This window comes from Prosopis cineraria, unplaced genomic scaffold, assembly GCF_029017545.1.
Source record: "Prosopis cineraria cultivar Desert tree isolate PC_DT_omini unplaced genomic scaffold, ASM2901754v1 PC1, whole genome shotgun sequence".
In the NCBI taxonomy this organism is placed as follows: domain Eukaryota; kingdom Viridiplantae; phylum Streptophyta; class Magnoliopsida; order Fabales; family Fabaceae; genus Prosopis; species Prosopis cineraria.
The window spans coordinates 39,870,978-39,886,849 of NW_026555332.1; the positions used below are offsets into that span (position 1 = coordinate 39,870,978).

The following is a 15,872-nucleotide window of genomic DNA, read 5'->3' on the forward strand; positions in this document are numbered from 1 at the left end:
TTTTGATACATTAATAATTTAATATTCCATTGCTATAGTTTTAAAAGGCAAGACTTTTTTAAAATTTTTTTTTTTGCCAAGTCAAGTAAAACTTCTACAATGGCAATTGTAAGACTTTGAATGCTACTGCAACTTTCCTTATATCTTCTCTACATGCCCTTACACACAACGCCTCACAAATTTTTTCCCCTTTCCCTTCTATTTGGATTCATCGCTCTTTAAATTGCATCATCACATGCAGAGAGGCTTGCATGTCTTCTTGTGAATTTGATAACTTTAGAAGTGAAACAAACAGGTCTTTTGGAGTCTGTATTTGCAAACATTCTAAAAGCACTGTGAATAAAAAGTAGTTCATTTTGTCTGAACTTAGAAACTCTAATGTAGAGTCCCTCCCTTGTGTTTATCATCATCATTGAATTTTTTTCACGTCTCGGCATGCCAACTCGTGATTTTTGCAAGTCATTATCCTTGTAAGCTCATAGGGCCGGTGCGGTATTTATAATTTTCAAAATAGGTAGTTGCATGATCATGAGAAAATTACATATATGAGTACCTTGAGAAATTTACATGTAAAGGACCCTAATCATGTAAAAATTAAATATGATTACTCTAATTCTTTAAAAATTACATTTAACCACCCTTATGTGTGAAAATCAACACAAAAGCCCCTCGTGCGTGACAAGGGGGTCAAATTAGTTTTCTAGTGAGTTGTAAATTGGGGTGGCCGGGAGAAAAATAATGAGTTACTATACTAAATCGTTTTTTTAATGATTGATTCAGAACTAATGTAAGAATACATCTTTTAAATATCTTTCATACTCCGATGAAGAAATGAAGAAATCGCGCGTAAATTACCACTAAACAATAAACGATCCGGTGAAGAAAAATCACGAAAACGATAGCATGCGGGACTACATAGCCACTTGCCCACTTGCTATTGGCCAGACATTTACCTGCCATAACAGTGTTTTTTTGAAAAGGAGACTTTAGCAGAGCTTGTTGGTCATCAATACATCAACATACTCATGGGCGGCGCCACGTTGCATTGAAGGGGCAAATTCGCCCTTGAATTTATAAAAAAATTACTCGGTAAAACATTTTTAATTAAATTTTAATTTTAATCAAATAATTATATATTTTTAAATTAATTATATATTTTTATATTTATTTTTATTAAATATCTTATAATAAATATAAAATTATTATTAATGAGGGCACTTAAAAAAATAATTACATTTTGAAAGACTAATTTTTTTTATTTTTAAATATCCAATTTCATAAAAAATGCCTTACATTTTTAAATGGAGGAAGTATAAAATTTTTTTATGTATTTTAATGTTTTACATTCTTTAATTTAATTTTAAATATTTTGGGTTCAAAATTTTTTTAATTATTTTTAAATTAAACTAGAAGATGTCATCTGTAATGCACGGGATTAAATAAAAATTTACTCATTTGTTTGTTTTTTTAGACATTATCTTCTTGTACATACTCCATCTGTTAAAAAATGAAAAACATTTTTAATCTAATATCACCTTCTAATAAAATAGTTACCTACTTTTTAACTAACCTTATCTTTTCATATGTATCCTTATTAAATACTCTACAATAAATATAAAATCATTATCAATAGGAACACTTTTGAAAAAAAGAAATGATTACACTTCAAAAGATTAAAAATGTCTTATATTTTTGAATGAGGGGAGTATATCTTTGTGAAAAATTTTGAGTTAATAGAATGTGATTTCTATATTATATTCAATATATAGTCTACTTTTAATATGATATAACACATTATAATATGTTATTTTTTATTTCTTTAGAAAATTTACCAATTTTAGATTGTAGAAAATATGATTACAATAGTTGAATAATAACAATATAGTAGATCTTTGTATTTTTTTTGGTATAAAAGAAGATCTTTGTAATTTTTGTGATGAAATTAAAGATTTTAGGGTTAAATAATTGAAAAGAGATTTTATAAAATTAAACAATTAAAATAAAACCTTGTATTAAGTTAAAATATTAAAGATATACTTTATCTAATATTAAATTTAAATGCCTTAATATAATATGGAATGAAGTAATTAGAGGAAAAAAGAAATGAAAGTCATTCACGTAAAACTGAAAAAAATAATAAATCTTAACCTTGTGTCTCTCTTTTTCTTTAATTCAAACCAAGCATAATTTTAAAAATTTTAATTATTATTAAAAAAAGAAACATACTCACTCTGATAAAAAAATGTAAGGCATTTTTAATCGAATTTCATCCACCAATAAAGTAGTTACTTACTTTCTAACTAACTTCATCTTTTCATATTTATTTCTATTAAATACCTACAATAAATATAAAGTTATTATTAATAGGGATACTTTTAAAAAATAATAATAATTATATCTTGAAAGATTAAAAATATTTTATATTTTTTAACATTTAACTTCTCAAAAAATACCTTATATTTTTGAACAGAGGGAGTAAATAATAGAAGGATATTTGTGGACAATAAAAAATACAACTTTTTTTACTTTTTTGAATACTAAAAATATAAACACTATATTTTATTTTCTGAACTTATAACCAATAAAAAATTAAAAGATAATTTTAAAATGATAAAAATATAAAATATATTACTATGATATTATGAAAATATAATAAAAATAAGAGCACAAAAAAGAATAAAGATAAGGATGACAAAAAATATTGTAAAAAAAGTGAAAAGGAAACAATTAAATTTAAAAAACATATAATTGCAGGTCCCATGACAATGTTAATTTTTTTATATTTTACTATATATGAGAATTTATAAATATTTTAACCTATTAATTTATTTTATATATTTTCATTTCAAAATTTAATTAATGAAAAAACAAAATTTTAATAGATAATCTACTCTTATTTTTCTATTTGCTTATTTTTAATCAGAAAAATAGTAAATGGGAAATTATAAAATAAAAAAGGAATTCAAAGAAAAAAAATAGAAAAAGAAAGAATGAGACACGTGGGACGGTTTTTCTGCTGAAAGAGGGATATTATTAGGGGTGTTCAACCTAGACCCGTCCCGATTGGTCCGGTATCGTCCCGATCATATCGGGACGGGTCTTGTCCCGACCCGAAAATAATCGGGACAGGACTTTACGGGACGGGACAGGAAAGGGGTTCGGGATGAGACGGGACACGGAATTAGTATCGGGACGTCCTGTCCCGTCCCGAATATTATATATATTATTTTTTATTTTAAATATATTAATTATATTAATATAATTTATACTTATATTAATTATATCAATTATAATTTTAATACTTGCAATTCTTATTTAAAACTAAATTTTTTTATATTGATAATTTTAATGGCATGGAGTAAATATGGCGATATCTTTCTTTATAATATATTAATTATATTAATATAATTTATTCTTATATCTATTTATTTAATAACCTTTATTTATAACATATTTCTTGCTTATTTTTAGAAGAGTAATTAGCTTAGTACATTTTCACTAAAGTAAAAGAATAATGATTTGATGTTGTGTTTGACTTGCCTGTTGTTGTTAATCTTATAGCATAAAGATCACTTGCATTTGTTATTATAATATGTAGTTATGATTAATATAATTCAATAATTGATTTTAAATTATTGTTATTTATGTGCTTGTGTTGTTTTAATTTTAAACTTAATAAATTATATGATTTAAAATTTTAATGAACGTTATTATCCAAATCTTTTTTCGATATTATTCTATTTATCGGGATGGCGGGACGTCCCGATCTTGTCCCGGTCCCGTCCCGACTCTTAACAGGACGGGACGACTTTCGGGACGGGACGGGACACGGGACCAAAATTCAGTCCTGATCTTTTTTTCGGGACGGGACACGGGATGAGGGTGTCCCGGTCCCGTCCCGTGAACACCCCTAGATATTATGATCTTCATGAAAGCATTCAATTTATTAATAAGCCCTGAAAATGCAAAAAAAAAAAAAACAAGAAAAGAAATCTCCACTTTACCTATATGAAACCATAACACTCAAGATGTATAAAATTTGATTCATGAAAGCAATAGAATCCGATTCAATGAAAAATAAAACTCAAGAAAACAAAAATTAATATTAATAAAAAAATAAAAAATATTAAAAATAAGTTGTCCGATTTAAAATTTTTATGTTAAGTATAATAATTTATGATTGTTGAAAAATTGATTATGTTGGACAAATAGGAACGCTGCTGCCAAGAAGAAAAATAATTAATATCTAATGACCTGTAGAAAGGGTAATCTACCCCTTTCTAAAAAGTTCCATGCAATAAGTATTGAATTAACCAAAGAAAAAAAAGTTTACTCAATTATAAACTCGAACTAAATAAAAATTAATTAAGCTCACGAGTTAATTCTCCAACTTTATTATTTTTATATTTTTAACTTATAAAATTATGCTAATTCTCTCACAAACTCATTGAATAAGATAGGTATATAATGTATAAAATTTGATTTATGAAAGCAATAGGATTTGATTTAATGAAAAACAAAACTCAAGAAAACAAAAATTAATATTAATAAATAAAATACTAAAAATAAGTTGCCCTATTTTAAAATTTTTATATTAAGTATAATAATTTATGAATGTTGAAAAATTGATTATGATGGACAAATAGGAACGCTTCTGCCAAGAAGAAAAATAATTAATAATATATCTAATGACCTGTAGAAAGGGTAATCTACTCCTTTCCAAAAAGTTCCATGCAATAAGTAATTAATTAATCAAGGAGAAAAAAGTTTACTCAATTATAAATTTGAATTAAATAAAAATCAGTTAAACTCGCGAGTTGATTTTTCGAGTTTATTATTTTTATATTTTTAATTTATAAAATTATATTAATTCCCTCACAAACTCGTTGGATAAGATAGGTATATAATGTATAAAATTTGATTCATGGAAGCAATAGGATCCGATTCAATGAAAGACAAAACTTAAGAAAACAAAAACTAATATTAATAAAAAAATATAAAATATAAAAAATAAGTTGCCCTATTTTAAAATTTTTATGTTAAATATAATAATTTATGAATGTTGATAAGTGACAATTTTATATATTTTTATCCTTTTAATTTAGGATTTTAAATATATATTTGAGGTTAATCTAGTTTAATTAAATATTATTTATTTTTATTATCCAATCTTCAATTTTTATATTTTAACTATCTAAATCTTTGATTTTAAAATATAAATGATATTTTTAATATTTTTGTATAGTTTCTATTTAATTTTATCTTATTTGTGCAGATTTTTTAGATTCAATTTGAAAGATATTAATAGAGAATATTTTAGATAAAAAGAATATGGTCATATTTGAAGATTAATTCAAGAATTAAATCTTTAAAATTTTATTTAAATTTGGTTTGGGTTATTTAGTATAGTTTTAAATTAGGGTTATTTATGATAGTTTTATTATTTTATTAGATTATTAGGTTTTCTAGCCGCACACCCATTAGAGACACATCACTTTGATATATAAAAGAAGGAACATATGACAAAGGAGGGGGCTTCCTTTGGTAGCAGTGATTGCGGTTTGTCTTTTCTTCCTCCAATTTCTTAGGTGATGGCTTCACAATTTTTCATCTTATGCTGTTTGATTTTTAGTTTTATGGAGAGTTAAATTGTTGGTGTGATCAATCACAATCCATGATCTTAAATTTTAATTAAAGTTTTTGATATTCAAAAAAAATTTTATTTTAGCTTTATTTCAATTTACTCTTTTTCTCTACCTTTGAATTTTATGATTTAACTGTTATTGCTGATTATAGTAGCTTTATTGTATAATTTTTATATTATAAATTTTATATGAGGTTTTGCTTGCTATAATCAATTGATATAGCACTGTAAGAGTAATTTGGCCTAGCTTGGGTGATTATCCATACTTTGTTTCTGGTGTGACTAACTTAGAATAGTTATTAGGTTGTGGGTTAAAGAAGATCTCAATTAATCTCTAACTTAATTTTTTATTTAATTCTTGAATGATAATTTGAGAAATATATAATAAAATTAGGATAATAAAGTTAAATAAAATTAATTTATTTTGTGGACAAGGAAGATTAAATTTAAGTGATTGGGTTATGATTGATTGCGCTGCTTGTGCTTCATAATTTTCTCATTTGAACTTGTTTTGATTATTTAATTTTAATTTAATTTTTTAATTAATTTCATTATAAAAAAATTTCCTCACTTTTTAGTTTTTTATAATCCTAATTCAAATAGTTAATTCATTGACTCTTAGAAAGATGACCTAAGTTACGCTTTAATGTAAAATCTAGTTTTATTAATTTTGGTACTATTTGAGAGTAGTGTCAACTTACTTCCAAAAGACATATCACACTTATAAGCCCACATTATTTATGAGGCTTATTGATGTGAAACTTATGATAATGCCACCCTTCATGGTCAAGAGACGACATCTCTTGCGGCTTCACTCCATAGCACTTTACTCAACTTCCTGTCGGTCAGAACCCTTCATGGTCAACCCTTTTCATGGCATTGGCCTCTCAATAAAAAAGCATTAATGTGACAAATACAAGTCCAAAGTAAGAGCGCATTTCAAAAGGCTAGCTTATTATGAGGAAGAGCCTCCTGAACTTATAAACCCAGCACTACTTGTGAGGCTCCTCAATGTAGAACTTATGACAATGCTATCTCGTCAAGAGCTGACGTCTTTGACGACTTCACTCCACGACACTTTACTCACACTCCTGCTAGTCAGAACTTTTTATGGGTAGCCCTTTTCGTGATATTGAAGTATACATATTATTGCAGCATCAAAATTATTGAAAAAATATTACTAACATTGCTCCAATTAAACCAGAACGTATGGACTTGTGCCCTAAATAGAATATAACTTGAGGTGAACCGCATCACATAGATTATATGTATATGCACAAAATGATACCTGGGTGTATAATTGACAATACTGGAGTCAAAAGATATTTCAAGATGGCATATTTGAATATATATGGTGTGCTTATAGTGTACATGGGTCACTGATAATTTCTTTTATATATACATACATACATACATTATATATATACATGCATACATATGTGTGTGTGTGTGTGTGGAGACACACACATGAGGGACAATAATGGTTTTCCATACCATTATATTTCTTTCTATCCTTATTATAAGATACTTAAAATTATTTTATGTATTTTAAAAAAAGTTAATTTTATTTCTTGATATTATAGAAAAAGAAATGTACTTTTATTTGTATCCTTAATTTTAAATTATAATAAAACTATAATAAATACCTTTATACTAATCAAGAAAAGGTAAAGTTAAAAAATAATTTAATTATTATAAGGTATTATAATTTAGACAAAAATTACTTTTAAAATGTATTCTATAAATGATACTGGAGGGAGTACATGCATGAGCTACAGCTTCACATTTTAATATTCAATAGCCACTTTGTCAGCTCCAAATTAGGAACACACACAGCACAAAAATTAAAGAAGGGAGAAGGTGGTTGCTAGTGCTCATGAGCACCACAAAAGTGATCATGCTTTTATTCTCAAACAAAAAAGAAGAAATTTAATCAACAATAATTTAATGCGCATAGTGTTTACATTAATGATAAATAAATTTGTTAATTATTAAAAAGTTATATATGATTGATGAATTGAATATTACTTCTCTAGTCTTATTTATAGGGTGAATATAGAAGGTTAATTTTGATCTTATTTATAGTACACTTTACTATTTTTTTTTATTCATTTTGACCTTTTTGTGATTATTAAACACTAAAAAAAGTATTAGACATAGTTTTTTTGTTCTTATTGGGGGATAGATGTAAAAACTTATTAAATTTTAAAATAAATATAATTAGATTTAATGCTTTTCTTAATTTTAATAAAACATATTGAAATTTAATTATAAATAGAATAAGACGGAATATATAATAATGAGCCCCGATTACTTAAAATAGCCTGAACGTTCATATTTTTTTTCTTTTCCTTTTCTTTTGTTGGTTTATTAATCAAACCAATATCAAGATAAAGTAATGGTCATAACTCATATCAACAATGATTTCAGTACTCAGCTTCCGCACATGGATGTGCCTCACACATGCACAAAGAATAAACAAGAAGGAGCTAGATGAGTTTCATCTTTGTTTTTTTGTCTTTAGTTAAAGTGAGTTTCATGCTTTTAACTTTTAATTAATCAATCAATTGATGATGGAAATATTTCATGCCTTGGACTCTGTGATTTCTCTTTTGTTCATGTTGGATTTAGTCAATAACCCACCCTTGGTGGATTGGGCTTAACCTAAGCCCATTTTGTTGGATTGGGCTATCATCCAAATATATTAAATATATAAGTATCAAAGTATGACTAACTCCTTGTCCTCATTTTTCAAAATGAAGGAGGCAACGATTATCTGACAGATGCATTGGTAGTTGAGAGAGAAACGGATACGAAGAAGTTATTCTAAAAAAAAAAAAAAAATTTCTTTGAAGACTCTTCTATGCGACTCTCTCCTGATTCCCTGCCTGACATTTGCTGTGTATTAACTATTAAGGTTGAAGATTGGAGTAATTGGCATCGAGGTAAGTTTTCTAAATCCATCAGTTCACAATGACAAAGTTGTGGACACAAATTATTTCTCTTTCGAAAAATAAAATAAAATGAAATAAAGCACCAATCACAAAGTTTCATGCATACACTAATAGAGGGGCAATTATATCAGATAGAGAAGCTAGCAAGTGTTTAGCGTTCCACGTGAGAACTTGTCTCTGTTCTCAATTATTCGTTTCTCTGTTGCACAAATATTACATGGAGGAAAATATAGGATTAGGGAAACAAAGCAGCGGCTACTGAATACCCAATAGTCCTTTTCTATTTTGAAATCTCGAATTTAAGACATCTAATTCAAGTAGACGAGTAACTCTATAACTTCAGAAAGTCTTATTTGCAGTTTTTTTTTTTTTGTTTCTTATAGGTATCTTTCTATTAAAAGTAATTATGTTTGAAATCTTGTCAGGCATTAAGTATAAGCATTTTTTTTTTATAGAAATTTAAATATTGATTTACTATATATTATGAGAGACGAGCTCCAAGCATCCCTTATTTGGTGTTTTGTTTGCTGTTCTTGAACTATGGATAAGAAAGCCCTATAATCAACATTGAGACTTAGCTTGCTATTAGATGAGAAGTGACACTACTGTCAAATAATACTAAAATTAATAAAAATTAAATTTTATAATAAAATACAACCTAGGTTGTCTTCCTAAAAATTAATAGAGTAACTATTTGAATTATGATTATAAAAAGGTAAATAATGAAAGTTTTTTTTTATGATAAAATTAATTTAAAAAATATAAATTAAAATTAAATAAATAAAGAGAATTTAATTGAGAAAACTATCAAGAACAAGCAACGCAATTAATCACAACTCAATCACCTAAACTTAATCTTCCTCGTTCACAAATTAAATTAATTTTATTTAACTTTATTATTTTAGTTTTATTATATATTTTTCAAATTATTATTCAAGAATTAAACAAGAAATCTTGTAGATTAATTAAAATCTCTCTTAACCCACAACCTAACAACTGTTTTATATTAGCCACATCAAAAATAAAGCGTAAGTAATCACTCAAGCCAAACCAAATTACTCTTAAGTTATTATATTAATCGATTATAGCAAGTAAAAACTCAGATAAAATTTATAACCCAAAATTATGCAATAAAGCTATTTGAATCTGCAATAGCAGTTAAAGCATAAAATTTATAGGTAAAAGGAAGAGAAAATTAGAATGAAGCTAAAATAAAATTTTCTTTCAATATCAAAGGCTTTAATTAAAATTTAGGATCATAATTTGTGATTGATCACATCAAAAAAATTAACAATCCATAAAATTAAAAATTAAGAAATATGAAATGAGAAATTGACAAGCCATCACTAAAAGGAATTGAAGAAAAGATGAACTATAATCGTTGCTATCAGAGGAAGCCCCCACTCCTACGTCATATGTTTCTTCTTTTATGTATGAAAGTGATGTGGCTCCTATGCGTGTGCGTCTCTCTTTCTTTCTTTTCTAATAAAAAACTAATAATTTATTAAAAAAATAAAACTATTTTAAATAATCCTAATTAAAAATTAATTAAATAATTCAAAATAAATTTAAATAAAATTATAAAGATTTAATTCTTGATTTGGTCTTTAAGTATGTTCATATTCTTCTTATCCAAAATAATTTTTATTGATATCTTTTAAATTAAATTTAAAAGATCTGCATAAATAAAATAAAATAAAATAGCAATTGTGCACAAATATTGAAAATATTATTTATATTTTAAAATCATAAATTTAGATAGTTAAAATTTTAAAACTGAATATTGACTAATAAAATTAAATAATATTTAATTAAACTTAATTAATCTTAAATGAATATTTAAAAATTTAAATTAAAAGAACAAAATATATAAAATTGTCAGATCTCCACTACATGCAGTAACAGAGCTGAAAAGGCAAGGATATATATTGCTAATTATGATAATAGTCCTTTTCTTTTATTGGGCTGATTTGCTATGGTTTTTCGCGAAGAGATTAAAGTGACCTGAAAGCTTCATGTGGCGAATCACGGGAAACGGATTTTAATTAAATTGGTAAATCTTTTAATTGTACGTCAATTATTTTAAATTAGATAGATTAATAATACTATACAAAATACAAGAAAAAAAAATTCAAAAGTAAAGGGAATAAAGATCCCATACATTTATAAGAAGTTAAAAATATAATTTAAAATGTTAATAAATATTCATAATTTAAAAAATAAAAATAAAATGTGATTTGAAATATATATATATATATATAATGCTCATGCTTTTAATAAAATATGTAATTTTATAGTATACATTGTTAATTTGGCTATAGAAAAGTTTGTAGGAAAATATAAAACATATTTATATTATTTTTTAGGACCGGCCATCCATATAACTTTTGGACTTAGACAGATGACCAATTCATCACTTCACTTTCGAGTCAATTTTTTTTTTAATAGAACTTTAGAGTCAATTTTTTAATGCACTCGAAGTTATATCACCCAAATTATTTTTAGCAAAATCATGTGTAAGTCCCAAATAAAAAAACTTGTTTATAAATAAATTTATAAAAATACAATCAAGTCTTTCAAAGCAAGTTATAATTTGTTACTTCTTTTATTTAAAAAAATAAGATATTTTTAATCAAATTTCATCTCTTAATAAGGTAGTTACTTACTTTTAAATTAATCCTATCTTTTTATATTTATTCCTTATTAAACACCCTACAATAAATATTAAGGATACTTAAAAAAAAAAAAATAATTACACCATGAAAAGGAGAACCAGAAATCACGACCAGAAAAAAGAGAGGAATTTAGCTTATCATACACCTGTAGGAAACGTTCAGCAGATGGAAAGCAAGAAGGATTGAAGCTAAACACACACATGCGCACACGGACGCTCTACATGGGACAGCAGCAAAGAAGGAACAAATTCTAGTGCCTCCCACTTCTCGCTGCCGAGATGCACGAGGATAACCAGATGCAGGCCGACGGTGAGAGGAAAAGCAAGCTGAAGATGAAGAGATGGAGTTCGACGGTGATGAGAAGAGAAAACTCAAAGTCGGTGAAGCAAATGCGAATGCTCTGTTTCTTTCTTTCTTTCTCGCGAAGATGTATTATCAGATCAAAGAAGTTTGGGACAATTGCAGGAAAAGCACAGAACAAATTACAAGAAGCACTCAACGAACATTACAAAAAGAACCCAAATTCTTCTAAGATTTAAAATAGAATAAAATCAAATTTGTTAAAAAAAATATTATTTAAATAAAATATCCCTTGAAAGATAATGTTGTTCAAATTTAAAATTTAGGTTCATTACATTATAATTTATTTCTGTGGAATTTTTCCGTTGCAGATGATGTCATTCCATTCTGCATTTGTGCATTCTTCATGTATTTCATAAATCATTCCATGGTGCTGTGGCATTTACGTCCCTTTATTCACATCAATTTGAAGAAACACTTCACTCGTATATCAATCGAGATTAGTATTAATTTGAACAAGAGACCAAACTTAGTCTTTTATAAAAATAATAAAGAATGTTTTGTTATTCTCCAAGACACATAACTCCGCTCTAAAAACTTTAAAAATTATCTGAATGTTGATTTTCATGAATCAACGTAACACATTTGGCAAGGTGTGAATTTAAGCATGCCAATACATCCGGGTATTAGTTTGTCTATTCATAATTAGCGCGTATCTTCTTAGCTCCATAAGTGTCCATATCTAGGTTACTTCAAATTTTAAACATTCCAGCCATTAAATCTCTGAAACAAGCTTGTGTGTAGGAGAGCCACCTCGAAGCTCTGAACTATTTAAGGTGCGCATAAAGTGTGTTCATGAGGTAGAAGAGCCCGTTCTTTTTTGTTGGCCAAATGCTTCTTTTCAACATAAGAGCTTTTATCCTGACTATGGGTTTTTTTTTTTCTTGAGCTCTAAAGAATCCAGTTAAAGAGAGATATATAGAAATAGAAATTTAGTAGGTTCTGTTTATTGGATTTTAATCCTTTGAAATTGAGATCCGTAAACATCAATAAAATTTATTTTTTAAGGAAGAAATGAAGATTTTATATTTTATAAAAAATAATAAAATTAGAAACAATACTAAAAACAAAAAAACGTTACATAAATTCACAGATCTTAAGTTTAGAGGATTAAATCCCTGTTTATTCAAGTAGAGAGAGAAATAGAAATAAAGTTTTAGTGAGTTTCACTTGTTACGTGAGACCCACCAAGCTTCTATTTCAATCTCCTTCCATCTAAATTATTTTGGAGTTAACTTCTCTCTTTCTATTTTTTCCACCCTTGAAGACTATTAAAACTGATATCTTAGGAGCGAGAATATAGGAAGAGGGAAGTCAACTCCAACTATTCTACCAGAAGAGAATCTTAATTGTCGGAACAAGTTTTTAGGCAAGTTTTGTTTTATTCATAAATCCATGATAGTATGAGATATACATGCTACTTTCAAGTTTGAGTCCTTGTAAATGCAAAAAAACGTGCTTATAAGATAATTATTGGCCAACAATGCTTAAATCTAACCTAATCAGATAACCTTATGAAAAAAATGTTATGACAGGTTAACCATCTACTAGCAATATTACAAGTGAAAGTTTTGGTTAATTTACAACTGGAGATGATATGCTAAAATCAATAAAGTAAATTAAACATATACAACATATTCAAATATGTGGATGAAAATAAGGAAATATTACGAAATATATAACAATAGCTTTGACCTCTTCGGCCAAGAGGATGCATGGTATATTAAAAAACATACTATTATATAGCAGATCCAAATCAAAAAACATAGTAAAACAGAGAACATGCTGACTTAGGATGCATGATATATTAAAACCCTATTCAAGTTGGTCGATTAAACCAATATATTGATGAACCGGTTCCCTGATCAATTTGATTAAGAGTTTTGGATGGGTTGTACTAGATTGAATTTTACATTTTTTTTTCCTTCCCTCGCTTTGCATCAATGACATTGTTTTGGATTTAAAAAACAAGAAAAAATAATTTATTAATTGACCTTGTAGTAATTAATTTTTTGTATTGGATTTTACATAATTCTCCTTTTGTGGTATTGTACTTTATATATAGCACCTATGTTTTGTTGATTATGTGTATTTTATACATAAATGTTCCATTAACTTGTGGAAAATATTTGTGTGTAAAATAATCTATCATTTAGAAACTCTAAAAAATGTGAAAATATTGGATAAAGGTGAACTTTTCCCTTAAAGTATTCTCTGAAAAGTACTCAACATCTTAAACTATTTAATGTAGCATTTTTGCTCCTAAAATAATTAAAACATTACTTTTTCTACCATGATATTAAATAATAGATGTTGATCGTTAATATGATATGAGAAAATATAGTTTGACCATATATCTAGCATATGTTTGTGAGTATTTAATTTCAAAGTAGAGAATTTCACATCTTAATTACTTTAGGAGTGAAAATGCTATACCAAATAGTTTAGGGTGATGGGTGCTAAGTGTTTCTTGTAAAATACTTTAGGAGCAAAAATGCATCTTTACTCAAAAATATTTTATATTTTGTTATAATAATAATATAAAATAATTTGTTGTCTAGTAAATGGCAGATTTTAGTCATTTTACTACATGTATTTTCATCAATATTCTTTCGCATTTGGTTAATTATTTTGAAAATCTACTCAGAATAGTTTATCATGAACTAATCGGAAAACTATATTTTTAAGCCTGATTAGGTTTAAAAACTCATATATACATTCTAAAATTCTTCGAAATAATATTTTTTCCAAAGAAAAATGTTATCCTTAAGAAAATGCAACAAACAAGGCATGAGTTCATATTAGTCGAGCATAAAAATAATTGAATAAGCAAGAGAAGGAAGGGGGAAACAGTGATAATATACCTGAATATCGAAAGGGCCCAAGAAAGGCAAGAAAGCTGCAATATTGAAAGCTCCCACCAAGCTCATCGCCTCTTGAACGATTCCCTTAACATCAAACCTGTCGTCTCTCTTGCGCCCCAATATCATTCTGTAGATCATGCCCTCTATAACCTCCCCCACATTCTCACTCACATCCACCACCTCACGCGCCGCCGCCGATTTCTTTATCGACTCCACCGCCTCTCCCAGCTCCTCCCTTCTTATGGGACCAAACATCTCCACTTTCGACGCGCTCAGAAACTGCAAAATACAGAGCTTCCTCACGCTGCGCCAGTAGGGACCATATTCTGAGAAAGCCACTCCCTTTGAGCCATAGGACAGGGACTCAGACGCCCGAGTTCTCGGATGGCTCGAGAAAACGACGTCGTGCGTCTTGAGGACAAGCTCGGCGGCTTCAGGGGATGAGACCACAACAGCAGGGACCTGTCCTAGTCGTAAGGACATGACGGGACCGTATCGTTTGGCAAGAGATTGAAGGGATCGGTGGGGGAGGGTGCCCAACAGATGGAGGTTGCCGATCACCGGCCAGGCCGGTGGACCTGGCGGTTGTTTCCGGCCATCCCTCGCTGGTTTCAGGTGAGATAGTAGTAGCAGGAATGACGATGAAAGAGTAAAGACAAGTGCGGCAAGGAGGAGGAGAGGATGGAAACTAAGTAACAATGGTAGAGACATGCTGGGTTGAGAAAGAGAAAGGAACTGATGGACAAGGGTTATGAGGAGGAATTGTATGTACTGGTGGCCTTATATATAAAGCTTTTTCAAGATGTTTCACTGAAATTAAAGAAAAACTTAAAATTTATTAATTTTATTTAAAAATTTAATAATTTTTTAACTTTATTTTTATTATATATATATATATATATATTTTAATAATATATTTTTTCTCTCCAATATTCAATGGAGGTTAAATGAAAAAATTTGCGATAAAAATTTAATGAGATAACTTATAAATAAGATCAAAAAAACTTATCTTAAATAACACAAAAAAAAAACCTTATCTATCTACCCTATAAATAAGATCAAAAAGAGTATCACGCACAGTTTGATGCCAAGTAATTGTTTAGTTTGGTTTTGGATTTAGATTTGGATTTGAACTTAATATTTTTGAATATATTAAAATATTTAGAGATTGAAATTCATATTTTATTCTAATTTTTTTAATTTCTAATTTTTTATAGACCCAATTATTTGAAATTCCATATATATCAATCATTTCATTTAATTTTATTCACGTTTTCACTATCAGTGTCTCAATTAATGTCATCACTTCTCTCATTTTTTGTTCTCATCTCTCACTGATTAAATAATAAAGGTAAGCTCATCACTCCTAATCTTT

The 15,872-nt window shown here is 27.6% G+C and overlaps 1 protein-coding gene across 1 annotated transcript; it reads right to left on the reverse strand.

Moving 5' to 3' along the window:
• Positions 1-11,385: 11,385 nt before the first annotated feature.
• Positions 11,386-15,227, reverse strand: LOC129295935 (cytochrome P450 CYP736A12-like). The gene is made up of 2 exons (XM_054934533.1): positions 14,498-15,227; positions 11,386-11,599 (listed from the first exon to the last, which is right to left on the reverse strand). Exons 1-2 carry the CDS (start codon positions 15,206-15,208, stop codon positions 11,462-11,464), a joined length of 849 nt encoding a protein of 282 aa, XP_054790508.1. The 5' UTR covers positions 15,209-15,227; the 3' UTR covers positions 11,386-11,461.
• Between the last annotated feature and the right edge of the window lie 645 nt (positions 15,228-15,872).